We start from the raw sequence: 13,915 nt of genomic DNA, 5'->3' as shown, positions 1-13,915 counted from the left end.
ATGACCTCTTTTTTCTGTGGCTCTCCTATGCACAGAGAGAGAGAAAGAGAGAAAAGGAAGGATGCTGGGAACCTTTGGTATGAAATTAGACAGCAAAAGCAAGGAAGATTTATTGGGACTGTAAGCTATTGTCTGTTCACACAGTTACAGTTTTCCACCACTGGAGCCCATTCTGCCTCATTTCTTTTTCTAGTACTCTCTCTCTCCCTCCCTGTCTTTCCTGCTCTCCCTCACTCACTCACTCTCTCTCTCTCTCTCTCTCTCTCTCTCTCTCTCTCTCTCTCCATCTAAAATTAAGGAGCCAAGCACAGTTTAAACGATCGAAAATATATGAAATTAAATGAACTCAATGGACAGTTTCTAGTTAGCAGGGAAGGGTTTGTCCTGTCAGTTCAGTAGGTCTTGGGGCTGAGTTCTTAAGGTAAATCTTCATTATGAAAATCAGCCTCAAGTGTTTGGAGAGACGACCAGATTCACACATTTGGTGCAGACACTACCCACCTTAGCAAAAGAGAAGGATCATATTGCTTTTGACATTACTTCTAAAGCACCATCGCTATCAAGTCATTGTAGCATCTCTCTCTCTGTCTCTCTCTCTCTCTCTCTCTCTCTCTCTCCCTCTCTCCATATCGGCATTGAATGTGGCTCTCCATCCACAGTGCAAATCTTATTAGAGTGCATCTGTTGAGTGGTGAAATTTGACAGGAGTCAACACTGCCTTCAGGGTACAAACCAGAGGGAAAACCGGGGTCACATTCAGGCGCGCCATACATCACTCACGCTAATGGATCTATTAGCATCGTGCCGCGCTGTGCTAAATGAGAAATATGTATTGTTTGGCTCAAATGTGCATAATAATAAGCTGCTAAATCATTCACGGTATTAACTTTGAATGACATTGTCCCCAGTGGCTGTGGGCCAAAGAGGGTTTTTTTTTTTTGTTTTTTTTTAAGTTGTCACCACAATCTCGCTTTGTTGCACGTTATGAAATGGGGCAGGAGAGGGAATGGTGATGAAATATTAGTCTTTTTTTCCCCCTTTTTTTTCTTTTTGTTTTTTGGTTTTTGTAAGGCCTGCTGGTCATTTGTCTTCCTTTGCACTCTGTCAGAGTCTTTTGGCCTTTTGAGGCTCAAAATGCCCACAATTTTTTATTTATTTATTTTTTTAAGGGATGAGCTTAGCTTTTAGATTGTGTGTCATTTATGTGGGAGGTCATGTGATGGAAACAGAGAGAAAGACAGAGGGAGAAAGACAGAAACTGAGAGAGAGGGAGAGAAAGGAAAAAAAAAAACAGCTAGGAAGTAATTGACCTGTCAGTATTTGGCAGCGTTGCGGCTCCCCAGTTGCAGGAGCCACGGAGGAAATAAGAAAACATTATTTTTCAAAAAAAAAAAAAAAGTATTTTTCACAACATCACTCTATTATTTATTTCATTTCCTCCCCTCTTGCACCTGGCTTGGCTCTGTCTACCATCAGAATGGCAACAGTATATGGTCAATAAAAACCATGAACCATGGGGTTACACCAAGTCACTGCCCGACTTGTTACAGGCAGAGCGTCCTCAGAGTCAGTCATTGGTGGGGTCCTTCAATGCTCCGACCCACTGGCTTTTGTTCCTTTGCTTCGGGTCGATAGCTGCCGTCAATACGTTTACCTGGCTTTGGTTCTTCTGCAAAAAAAAAAAGAAAAAAAAAAAGCAAAAAGAGAGAGAAGAGCTCAAAAAAATACATTTCTCTGCGTGTTCCTCGCGCCCAGCTCATGCTCTAAGCCCAGTGACCCCGCCTTCTCTCCTGCTTTGATTCCATCAAAGCCAGACTCCTGGAAGATGATGCTTTGCTTTGTCTCCCCCGAAAATCAATGGCCTCACTTTGTTTAAATCCCCCCGTTTTTTTTATTGGAAGAGGGTGGTGATATTAAATCATAGTGAAATGTTGGTAAGAATGAGTGTCAGAGTAAAGATAATCCCCATCTAATGAAATCCTGCACCCACAGCTACCTGCCTCACTGCCTTCCACACATCTCCCTCTCTCTCTCTCTCTCTCTCTCTCTCTCTCTCTCTCTCTGTTTTTAACTCTCCCTCTCTATCTTTCCCTCTCTGTTTCTATCACTCCCTCCCTGTCTCTCTCTGTTACTGTCTCTCTCTCTCTCTCTCCCTCTATCTCTCTCTGTCTGTCTCTGCCACTGGCAAACAGTGCCTTTGAAATAGCCTGTGTCAGAGAGATGTGTGTATTAACATGTTGGCTCTACAGTGTATGTTGAATGATGAACCTGGTAATCCAGCGACCACTGACTCTCTCTCTCTCTCTCTCTCTCTCTCTCTCTCTCTCTCTCTCTTTCTTTCTTTCTTTCTTTCTTTCTCTCTCTCTCTCTCTCTCTCTCCTCATAGCCTGCTTTAGCACTTTCTTTCCAACAAGGGAATCTTGCCCAAACAAAAAAAATGTCTGCCAAATCACCATTCTTACAGTTTTCTACAATACAGTTAGCTAAGTGAAATGATCATTTCTGAAATGTGGCATGTGACAAGGACATTCAGTTCTACCCTTCCTTATTTTAAATGCATGGTTTCTTTTCTTTTTTTTTTTTTTTTAATATATCCTTGCCCTGCTCTCCTCAGCTCCCAGTGCGCCTCCTCAGCAAGTTACTGTCCTCACAGTGGGAAACCAGAACAGCACCTCCATCAGCATCTCCTGGGATCCTCCCCCTCCTGACCACCAGAATGGCATCATTCAAGAGTACAAGGTAGTCTCTCTCTTCACTGCATTGTATTCATTCCTCAGGCACCCTCCAGGCTTATTTTTAAATGGGTTTGTGCTCTTTGAAGTTTTCTAGATTATTATACTTAATAATAATAATAATAATAATAATATCATAGTTTTTCTGAACATTTTGTGTTTTCTCTGACGGTCTGGTTCAGATCTGGTGTCTGGGAAATGAGACAAGGTTTCACGTGAATAAGACAGTGGATGCCGCCATCCGCTCCGTGGTGATTGGGGGTCTTCAGGTTGGGGTCCTGTACCGCGTGGAAGTGGCGGCCAGCACCAGTGCCGGAGTGGGAGTCAGGAGTGAACCTCAACCAATTGTCATTGGCGAGAGAGGTAAATGAATCGGCCAATCAGACAATCTTCAAACTCAAGCCTTAATTTTTTCCAGCACAAAGCCTGTTGTATATGCTGTGGGTCATGTCAGGCTTGGTCCCTCAGAGTCACTTTCAGAAATAATCAGTATAAAACAATAACAATATAATATTTATTAGTGGAAGGCTTTAGAGTTTCATTTAGAGTCATATATTTGATTCATCATTGTGATCACTCAAACCTCCAAAATATGTTCAAACCCCTAACTTTAAGAGAACTTACATATAAGTATTACTGTAGAAAACCTATTGATTCATTATAGAGATAAATGTGTTTATTCTGAGGTTCCCCAATTTACCCTTAAGATTGATAAGCTGAGAGACACAGTGGATTATTCTTCTTTTGTGATAGGTCACTGATTATAATTCTGATATGAACTTAAATGAAAGATACTTTGTGATGGTTGTCATAGGCTCTAGTGTCATATGCTGTAGTATGTGATTGGCTAAAATCGGTGAGGTATCACTTGGCTGGATAGATTGAGGTTTGGGTCCCACTGTAGCAGGTTCTGAATGATTTGACCCAGAAGTGATGGTCTGGCCAGTGACTTGGCCTTTCTCAACCCCAAACGTCTCTCACACAATCCGTCTCTCAGACTTGGCAGTGCAATCCTTTAGACATATTATTTTTAGTGTGTGTGTGTGTGTGTGTGTGTGTGTGTGTGTGAGAAGCTTGGAGATCAATAACATAAAAAAAAAGGTCTCTGAAAAAATAGGCTCAGTCTTCTGCCAGGTTCTCCCAGGCTAAATTGGACAGGGAACGAATGTCACGCTAAAGCAAATAAGTCACTTTACCAAAGGATTTATCATAAGCCTGTAGCGTTACTGCCAGACCGTGACTTTTTTCAGACTTACATCTCCTCATTTCCATAAACACACTAAAATGATGATGTCTGGTTTCTGTGTGCTTTTTTTTTTTTTTTTTAAATCTTTTTCTTAAGAAACGTAGCATATGAAATGTAATAATAAACCAAAAAAGAAAATCAAAACAAAACTAAACTGCTGACTTCTGACTAAAGATGAACTACACATCGTTAGATGTCAAGTAGACACAATGCTTCAGTGCACAGTGAGGAATGTGTTTGGATTGTGTCCTTGGAATACAGGAGGAATACAGATCGCCTCTGATTCTCCGTGCTTATCTAAGATATTTCAACACTGTAATGTTCTTGCGGGATGAACTCCACTCTTGCTTTGATGGCATGTTTGCTTTGTATCGTTCTGTAAAGAGTAGGGCACTGACCTTTCCTTTGTGCGTTTCCCAGGTAAGGATTTTCGGGACGTGATAGTGAGCGGGAATCGGAACAACAGTATCACGGAACAGATTACGGACGTGGTGAAGCAGCCGGCCTTCATCGCTGGCATCGGAGGTGCCTGCTGGGTCATTCTCATGGGCTTCAGCATCTGGCTTTACTGGAGGAGGAAGAAGAGGAAGGGTTTAAGCAATTACGCAGGTTAGACACCTTATATATCTAACACACACACACACACACACAGTTTGAGAGAAACAAAAAAAAGGGACTTGCGGTTGCATGTGTTACATAATACACATCGCTATAGGTAATCACTATAGATGTACTGTCATATATACTGTACATCAGTAAGAAACACACACACACAGCCACACACACACAGCAGAGAAGTCATGGACACGTGCTCCTAGTTTGCCCTGTGATCTAGAGGTAGAATTGCCTGGAATGAACATTTTAATGGACTGGCGAATAGACCTACTCAGTGTCAAAGGTTTTGATAGAGATCATCTTTCTACAGTGACCTGAGTGGTGATGGAACTATTTTTCTATCTCCAGAGGTCTGGTGCTGCTACCTTTTAACTGGGTAAACTGGCTTGTACTGGCTCCTACTAGTCACAAACTGACAGCGATGCTGAAATCTTGGACAGTCTGATATAAAATTTACTGAACATTACAGAGAAGCCTAGTTTCTTCACCTAGAGAACTGTCCGGGAGAGCCATAATAATGAACTTTGTTTACACAAAAGGAAAATGTTGTGCAAAGACAGTGTGTGTTCACTTCATTTCTGTCCTCTGTGTTGTGTATTTTGTGTGTTGGACACTGTTTAGTTTTGTTCTGTTTGGCTGCTGTGTGTATCTTTCTCACCTCATTACGAAAGCTGGCTGCTCTCCTGACTTGGCACACCGGACCAAACACACACACACACACACACACACACACACCCCCCCCCCCCCCCCCCCCCAACCCCACCCAAAAGCCCCTTCAAAGCAACACTGATTAGCACTGGCCTGCGTTTTAACACACAGTCTTTTCTGTCTTCTTGTTTTACAGTTCAGTCGTTCACCTTCACCCCTGCAGGTACTGTTCATTTGTCCCATTTGGTCAAACCCCCCCCTCCCCTCCATTTCACCCCAGGCCTCTTTCCCCCCCTGTCCCAACACAGAAAGACCTCTTAGGCCTGTTTGTCAGTCTCCAGTTTCACAATGGCTAGCTACACTTGGCCTCTTGACCTATTCGAGCTTCCAAAACTGTTTTGTCCTGATGATGTGCCCACAGAAATGGCTTTTGCATAATAAGCCGATGTGTTAGTAGGAGAAGTTGGAGACTGCAAACCCAAAAGCCTCTCTACCTCCACTCTCACCCACCAGCAGCCCTGCGGTTGTGAATTTGTGTTGCTTTGTGTTGTTACCTGTGTGTGTCTTTATTCTGTTTCTCTCTTCCTTTTTTGATCCTGTCTTGTGTTGTGATCATTTATGCAGTTATGCTCTTGCACCCTCCTCTCTCTCTCTCTCTCTCTCCCTCTCTCTCTCTCTCTCTACAGGCAGTGTGAGGCATTTGTGTCCTCAGCCTGTACTTTCCTCTCTCTCCTCTCTGTTCTTGAATGCTGCCCCTCTACCGATTCATGCATCCATGTCCCTCAGTCTGTTTTTAGATTGGGATGACTCCTTTTTTTAAACATAAGGTCACTGATAACTGCTAATATCAGATGCATACAGCTTGAAAAATATGTAAACAAACAACCAAATCAACAGCCAAATAAAGAAATTAAGACAGAAATAAATCAACAAATAGCTTCTGATCTATGTAAACCAACAAAACTGTGTCATACAGCTCAAACACAGCTATCTGAACGCCGTGTCTGAATGGATTGTTTTCCGGGGAATTAAAGAAAAAGAAAAAGAGATACAGGCTGAGCTCACAGATTGGTGAACAAAAGAATAACTCCCCAACGTGATTCAGCTTCATGTAGACCTTGAGAGGAAACCATGTAATGGGCTTGAGGTGAAACTCATGGGGAGCTGAAATGGATTGCCATTCATATCTCTTTGGGATTTTTAGAATATGCCCTAGAATATGTCCTCTTGTCAAAATCATTGTTAAGTAGTTCTGCAGTCTGCACATGCCTCCATCTATGTGTGTGTGTGTGTGTGTGTGCACGTATGTGTGTGTGTGTGTGTGTATGACTGTGAGTGGGCGTAAGAGGTTTTCTATAATTCACCGCTTCATTTACCTTTAAATTCAGGGATTTCAACTGAGATGCTGTATGGTTAACCTGGGATGACCTCATCTCAGTGACAGCTCATGATGGACCCCCCCCCCCCCCCCCCCCAAGAAAAAAAAAAAAAACAATCAAAATGAGAGGCCCAAGCAAGGGCAAGACAATGCCCCCAACCTTCAGAAACCCCCCCACACACACACACACACAAACATACATACTCTCTCTCTCTCTTTCTCTCTCTCTCCCTCCACCCCCCCCCCCCCACCTCTCCTGCCTGTGTATGGGAAAACTGAGAGAGGGAGGGAAGATTTAGTCCAAACTTCATTACAGATCAAATCAAGCTCTGCGAGAGAGCGCTGTTCTCCTCCGCTGGTCCTCCCCTCTGACTGGGGCAGGGAGAAGATAAGACTGAAGCTGTGGAGATCAGGGTTTCACTAGCTTTAACCACCTGCATCAGACACCTTTTCCCCCTGCCTGACACAGCCCCCCTCCCCACACCCCTTCCTGCCCTCTCCTACTCACTTTAATCCACTCCCATGGTCCGCTCCAGTCGAGTTCCACTCACTAGACTGCTTCATTGCATTGGGCTCCCTGTGGGCCTGACTCCCATCTTACCTTGTTTTCCTGCTGCCTGTGCACAGAGAAGATAAGTGTTGCTCTCAAACACATTACCGCAACCGTCACCTTCTGATTGTGTGTGTGTGTGTGTGTGTATGTGTGCTGCATGAGGACAGTTTCTGTAGTGGAGAGAGAATGCCCTGTAAATCTTAAGAGAATTTTGACCAGTGGTCTTAGAATAAATGAATGAATGCATAAATAAATACATACGTACATACATAAATAAATGATGATTAGCTAGTAGTCTGAAAAGGAAAAATCTGATGTTGCTGAAGATGTCCTAACATGGAACAAAGAAATGAGACATGTCCGTTAAACATGGTATAGACACATGTATCTGTGCATTCCAATGAATGCAAAATGTGATAGAAGTACAAGTGCAGTGCATTTGTGTGTGTGTGTGTGTGTGTGGGGGGGGGGGGGGGGGGGGGGGGGGGGGGGAAGAGAGTGTTAAATAATGAGACACACACACACACACACACACACACAGATGAAACTATGAAACTGTCGGCAGTCCTTGTCCGTCCTGACACTGAGTGGAATGGATTTCTCTGCGTTGATATTTTCATACAGTAAATCTATGTTTGTATCAGAGGAGAGTCCTTATCTGAAGACTGGCCCAAAGAGAGTCAGCAGCAAGTCTGGACCACATCAAATAGTCACACATGTCCTTAAACACACACACACACACACTCACCTAGTTGTGTCAGGTGACTGTATGAGGGTGAGTCAGGTGAGATCTGTGCACGGGCAGGTCTTAGATGAGGACCAGAAGTGGCTTATCTTCTCTTCTGAAGTACACCCCTCCACACACTCCTTCACCTCTGTCTTCCCCCTGGTTTCCCCCCATACTTCTACATCTGGCACGCAATCCCAACACATTTCATATGACAGAGAGAGAAGAAAGGAAGAAAAAAAAAAGAAAGTTAGAGGGGATTGAAAGAAAGCCCCTACCCACACCTGTCATACTTTCCTTTTTTTTTTTTTTCTTCTCTAGAATAGACAGACGTCAGACGGTCCTGACGTGTATTTGCCATGTTTTGTGTGATATTCTGAATGTGTGCACCTGTGGACTGATAAGGGTTTGGTGTGTGAACTTTGAGCAGAAAAGGGAAAGGATTCATGTGGAGCTCATTTCATTTCCAGCAAAAGACGAGCCCCTGTCAGCTGTGCTTCATTTTAATGGTTTTAGTGGTACTTTTCACTTTCTCCACATGTCTGACTTATTATAAAAAAAACTCTTTAAGTCTTATTAAGTCATAGTGATTGATGGACCAAGAGTAGTCACTTATCAGTCCGATTCATAAAGCTGAATTCAGTTACCGTCTTAGTTTGACATCTTGATTTAATTTGACTTTTTTTGGTGGACGGGGATTTTAATCATTGCTCATCTATTGGGGCTGCCGTGGAACCCAGAAATTGCACTCCTTTCAACCTGTATGAGTCAGAAATCATCTGTAATACTGGTAAATAATAAAAAAAAAAGACAGCCCTCTTACAGTGACTCCATCTCCCAAACGCTCTTCATCTGATTCCTCATGGAATGCATGACATGCTTTAAAGCATTGGCACTGTGTCCTAAACCTGATTACAGCTCAGTATTAGTGTTGGAACATAATAATTCAACATTCTTTCTTCTCTTTCTTTCTTTCTTTCTTTCGACGTTCCTGCTCCGTGTGACTTTCCGCCCCAGTGACGTTCCAGAGAGTGGAGGGGGGACTGATGAGCAACGGAAGGTGAGAATTTCCTGTCTCTTGGGAAAATGTGTGCTTCACTGACGCAACAAACGCCACCAGAATACAACAGCTCCGTATTACCCTGCCAATCACAGGCTTTATCCCTCAAACACAGACGTCTGTTCTCGTCTCCCTCCGTGTTCCCTCCATCATCTACAGAAGGTCATAAAAAGCATTATCCTCATGGCTGGCCATCATAACCCTCACATACACTATTACTGAAACATGCCCCAGGCCACCGCATGCATTAGCATTTTAAGAACCAGTTTTCTCTGAGTGTACAAACACAGCGTGGTAGCAGTACACTAACGTAATGCTTTAAGTTACACTCTTATTTACCAATGCTCTAGCCCCATGGTTTTGTCTTGTTTCCTCACTGGACAGGATGTTTTCATTGCATCCCTACCTCCACACTCCTTGTCTAATCTAATCGAATCTAATAAAAGGCCTGTTGATTAGCAGATGAGTCATATCAGGTGTGTTGATAAAGAGTTAGAGTAAGGAATTCCTGTAGAGTAGATTCCAGGACCAGGGTTTGGAACAAAGACAAAAATGTTATTCTAGCTGAATGAACCAGCTGCTCATTCTGTATAGGGGCTCTGCTGGGGAGTGCCTGTACTGAAACATTAGCACATTCAGTAAGCATTGCTCATGATACAGACTCTCTTAAATATGAAATGTCAAGCCCTGCTTTTGGTCCCCCCGTGAGAGAACAGATTTTTTTTCTAATGTGTTTACAATTTTGAACGTTTGCATTGTATCAGTAAGGTGTCAGGTGCATAAGGCAAGTGTTTAAAAAAAGAAAAAGTCCTTTGCCGTTTTTCTTCCTCTTACAAACCCGGGCTCTGATCCCCAATCATATTCTCGCCTTGATGCTTTTGGATCCAGTGAACATGGGCCGTTTGTAATATGCATGTCAAACGCACGCAGATATGAGTGGAAGACTGATGAATCTATAGATAACCGATGCATGTTTGTGTACCCTGCATAGAACAGGACAACGCACTCACACATGCACACCTCTCTCACACACATACACACCCACGCGCACGCACACACACACACACACACACACACACACACACACACACACACACACACACACACACACACACACACACACATCTCCCTTCACGCATGGCTAGACAGACTCATAAATCTCCCCAAAAGAATTAGCAGAAACAATTTAAGCAGAGAGGGGTTTTATTTTATCATTTGTCTTCGCCGGCTGCCCCCGAGCCCCCTGCAGTGATAAATTTGCCTGTCACCTCGCGCTGGCGGCTGCTATATGAGCATGTGTAATAATGTAAAAATAATTACCCATGGGAGAGGTGTAAGGGTCTACCCTCCCCTCCCAGACCTCGGCAAGGCCAGATCTGTTTGGATGTATGCAAGAGAAGGAATCTCATTTGAATGACACCACATACCCAGTGGACCCTGTGGCGCTAGTTGCCGGGTTGCGGACGGGGCGAGGTGGGTCCCTCTGGAGACCTCCAGGCCTGTCTTATCTCTTTCTTCAAACCTTTATCAAAGCTGACTAGGTAAATCCACTCTAGATCTGAATCCTGCCGCTGGTCCGCTGAGCTGGATTCAGTGGGACCCTCCTCCCTGTGTCGTGTCGTGCTGTATAAATGTGTCTTGCACATGGGTATGGTTTTAGGGAGGGGACTGAGCCTGCTTTTCTCTACGTTTATAGCTGGATCTCAAGTGCCCATTTAAGGAATTAGCCTTATTACTTTACGCTAGTGTTTCCTCCTCAACGTTAATGGACATAAGAGAGGATAGTCACACTTCACTTCTTCTCCAACCCTGAGTGACTCAGAGAAAATGTCCTTTGTGAAAAGAAAAGGTAAGCCTTTGAAAAGTACTTTTTCTCCACGGAAACCCTTGATACGTCCTCCACTTTGAAGATGTTCCTGCCCAGATGTTTCTTTCCTCCCCATCTGCCCAAAAGAGGGTGAATAAACTGGGGCGTATCGTTTGGGGGAAACGTGTTCATTTGTTTCCGTGGCGATGTTTAGTGCATTAATTAGACAATAGCAAATGAAGCCGCGTCTGCTCTCCCCGATTCCTCATTGGCTCCTGCCAAATTGTTCTGAGTGAACAATTAAACGTAATCGATCAGAGGATAAATGAATCATGGAAGATGAATAGGCTGCAGATCGGTCAGCACGGACGGCTTCTTGTCGGATGCTCGATTGAAATTGATAAAAGCCAGTACAGGCTGTGGGGCTGCCAATACAGAGAATGTAATTAGCAGACTGCAATAATTCCACCTTTCCACATCAATCCATACAGTTGTAAGGAAAAAAAAAAGTAGAAAAATGACATTTGTTTTCTCTTTGAAAGACCCTGAGGAAGTGAGTTTTGCCAAGTGACTGGTCGTTCAGTGGCGTATGGAAGTTCCGTTGTGTCTGTGGATGTGTCAGTAAACCAAAGGGAACGTAAATCTAAACTAGAAATGCATGTCTCAGCAATGCTAAGTGTAATTTAATGTGCAGGCTTTTTAGTGCTGCCTCTTTTCTGTGTGTGTGTGTGTGTGTGTGTGTGTGTGTGTGTGTGTGTGTGTGTGCGCGTGTGTGTGTGTGCGCGCGTGTGTGTGTGTGTGTGTGTGCGTGTGCGTGTGTGTGTGTGTGTCTGTGTCTGTGTGCGTGTATGTGTGTGTGTGTGTGTGTGTGTGTGTGTGTGTGTATCTGTGTGTTCTGCAGTAGGCGTGTGGGCCTGTAAAACCCTGGTGTGATTTATGAACTTGCTTTGGGATTAATACCGCTCCCCTTGGCTTGTTTACGGTTTGACTCGCACTGAGCACGGACGACTGTATTTCAGCGCTCTCTCTCTCTCTCTCTCTCTCTCTCTCTCTCTCTCTCTCTCTCTCTCTCTCTCTCTCTCCCTCTCTCTCTCTCTCTCTCTTCGCCAGGATGTATGATGGAAAATAAAAGCTCGGATCAAATCTCATCTCTCAAGGCTGGCCAGCCTCAGTCTCTTAGGGAAAAAAAGGGTTTAAAAGTTAGCTGTCAGGATCTGGTGATACATATTTCCCATGGTCCTCTTCTCTCCTCCCAGTTATGACGTTTATAACAGACGCATCCCCAGCTGCAGTTTTTCTCAGTCTAATCACTGTGTGTGCTAGAGCCCTCACTTATTGATGAATGCAAGGACAGGACAGCCATTCTCAATGTCAACATCATCATCACCTTCACATACAGATGCTCCCAATTCACAGGGTGTGTGTGTGTGTGTGTGTGTGTGTGTATGCGTGCATGCACATGTGCTGTACAGCACAACCTAAGATCACTTTCCAGTTGTTATTGGAGTTTACACTGTAGTCTACCGTAAGAATATATCTCTTTCTCTGTCTCTCTCTCTTTACTAATCGTCTAGAAAATGGTCCACTTAAAATGCTGGAGGAAGCAGGCGCGAAAGAGAGAGGAGGCAGATTCTAGAATGACCTCAGGTGTCTTTGCAATGACCTTAGATGTATCTGATTCCTCCTGGACTCTTCTGTCGTATCTCATTGATTTTCATATATCCTTATTCCATTTAATAACCTAACAAGTGCACTCTAACCATCCTGCTACCTCCCAGAGGAGGATGGGCTCTCCTCTTTGAGAGTGGGTTGTCTCTTTTTCTCCCTATTCCACAGGGAGCTTTCCTTTAGCTCAGGCACTGAGGGTCTCAGGTTTGGTACCCTGTAAAGCTGCTTTGTGATAACTGGTCACTGTAACAAGCACTGTATTAAAACTGAATTGAATTGAATTGAATTGGAGAAAGAATACAGAGGTGAGAAGACAGAAATAAGAGAGAAATGTATGGGCACCACAACATTAAAAATAGACTGATAAGAAGGTGGGGGTGGTGAGAACAAGCAAGGTGGAGACAGGGGATTGTTATCAGACAGACAAAAAAAAGGAAGAATGGAGGGGTTGGAGGTGGAGTGGGAGATGTATTACCCTATAAAGAGACTACATGTCTGATGCACAGCCATCAATTTGAATGAGTCGACTCCCTGAGGGCCTGTTTTGGCATTCAGCTTGCCACGGCAACGTCTCTTAGCTTGTCAAGGCCCCCATCCACCCAGCCCACCTAGCCCATCTCTGTGTCTCTCAGCTCTCCGCTCAAGCTGCACATGCACTCATTAAAACCTGTGGCTGCAAGAGAGAGAGAGACTGCTGTGCAGCCATTAACTGTCTATGGCCTCAGGCCTAACCCTAAACTCACACTACCCCCCCACCTGCACACCCCCCCACCATGGCCCAGAGGAGACAAGCTACTGGTGGAGAAAATGCCAGTGCCTGAGAGAGAGAGAGAGAGAGAGAGAGAGTGAGAGAGAGAGAGAGAGGGGGGGGGGGGGGGGGGGAGACAGACAGAGAGAAACAGATAGTAATTGTGTGTGTGTGTGTGTGTGTGTGTGTGTGTGTGTGTGTGTGTGTGTGTGTGTGTGTGCCTGTTACCCAAACAACACTTAAGCTGAAAATGCATTAATCCTGAAAACAGTCGTGTCTGCCTGACCGTAACAGAAAAAGATTGCTTTATGATGTTCAGGAGGAAAAAATAAGTGCTCTACCAGAGACCTTGAAAAGAACCATTGGCCTGTCTCCTTTTTTATCTCTTTCAAGATCTGTGCATGTTCACCTTTAGTTACAATCTCTCCTTAGACCAAGCCACTCCTTCCCTGATAATTATTCACAAAGACTCTATCACACACAATGACATGGCTATTGTAAACATGAATTCATTTAATCAGGGAGCAGGTGAAAAAAAAAAGTAGGAAGGAAGGACAGACGGTGCTTGGCTTGCGTTGCCCGTGGTAACGAGCTGGCGACGTGATTGTACAGTAAAGTGGTCCTAATGGCCCCCCAGCAGTCACCCGTAGCAGGTTAAGGCCTTAATGGCCGCCTTTATGGCTTCCGCACCCTTGGGGAGACGCACAACACCTGTTAAATTGATCCAGGCCTC

At 44.2% G+C, this 13,915-nt stretch overlaps 1 protein-coding gene across 1 annotated transcript in view; it reads left to right on the top strand.

Moving 5' to 3' along the window:
- Positions 1-13,915, top strand: part of robo2 (roundabout, axon guidance receptor, homolog 2 (Drosophila)) — a 330,740-nt gene that overhangs the window by 280,613 nt on the left and 36,212 nt on the right. The window contains exons 16-20 of the mRNA XM_030779068.1: positions 2,615-2,739; positions 2,915-3,086; positions 4,399-4,587; positions 5,438-5,464; positions 8,917-8,959. Of these exons, the coding sequence (XP_030634928.1) occupies positions 2,615-2,739; positions 2,915-3,086; positions 4,399-4,587; positions 5,438-5,464; positions 8,917-8,959 (556 nt within the window). The remainder of the gene's footprint in view (positions 1-2,614; positions 2,740-2,914; positions 3,087-4,398; positions 4,588-5,437; positions 5,465-8,916; positions 8,960-13,915) is intronic.

The sequence above is a fragment of the Chanos chanos genome, chromosome 7 (assembly GCF_902362185.1).
Source record: "Chanos chanos chromosome 7, fChaCha1.1, whole genome shotgun sequence".
Taxonomy (NCBI): domain Eukaryota; kingdom Metazoa; phylum Chordata; class Actinopteri; order Gonorynchiformes; family Chanidae; genus Chanos; species Chanos chanos.
This window is presented reverse-complemented; position numbering and strand designations above follow the sequence as displayed.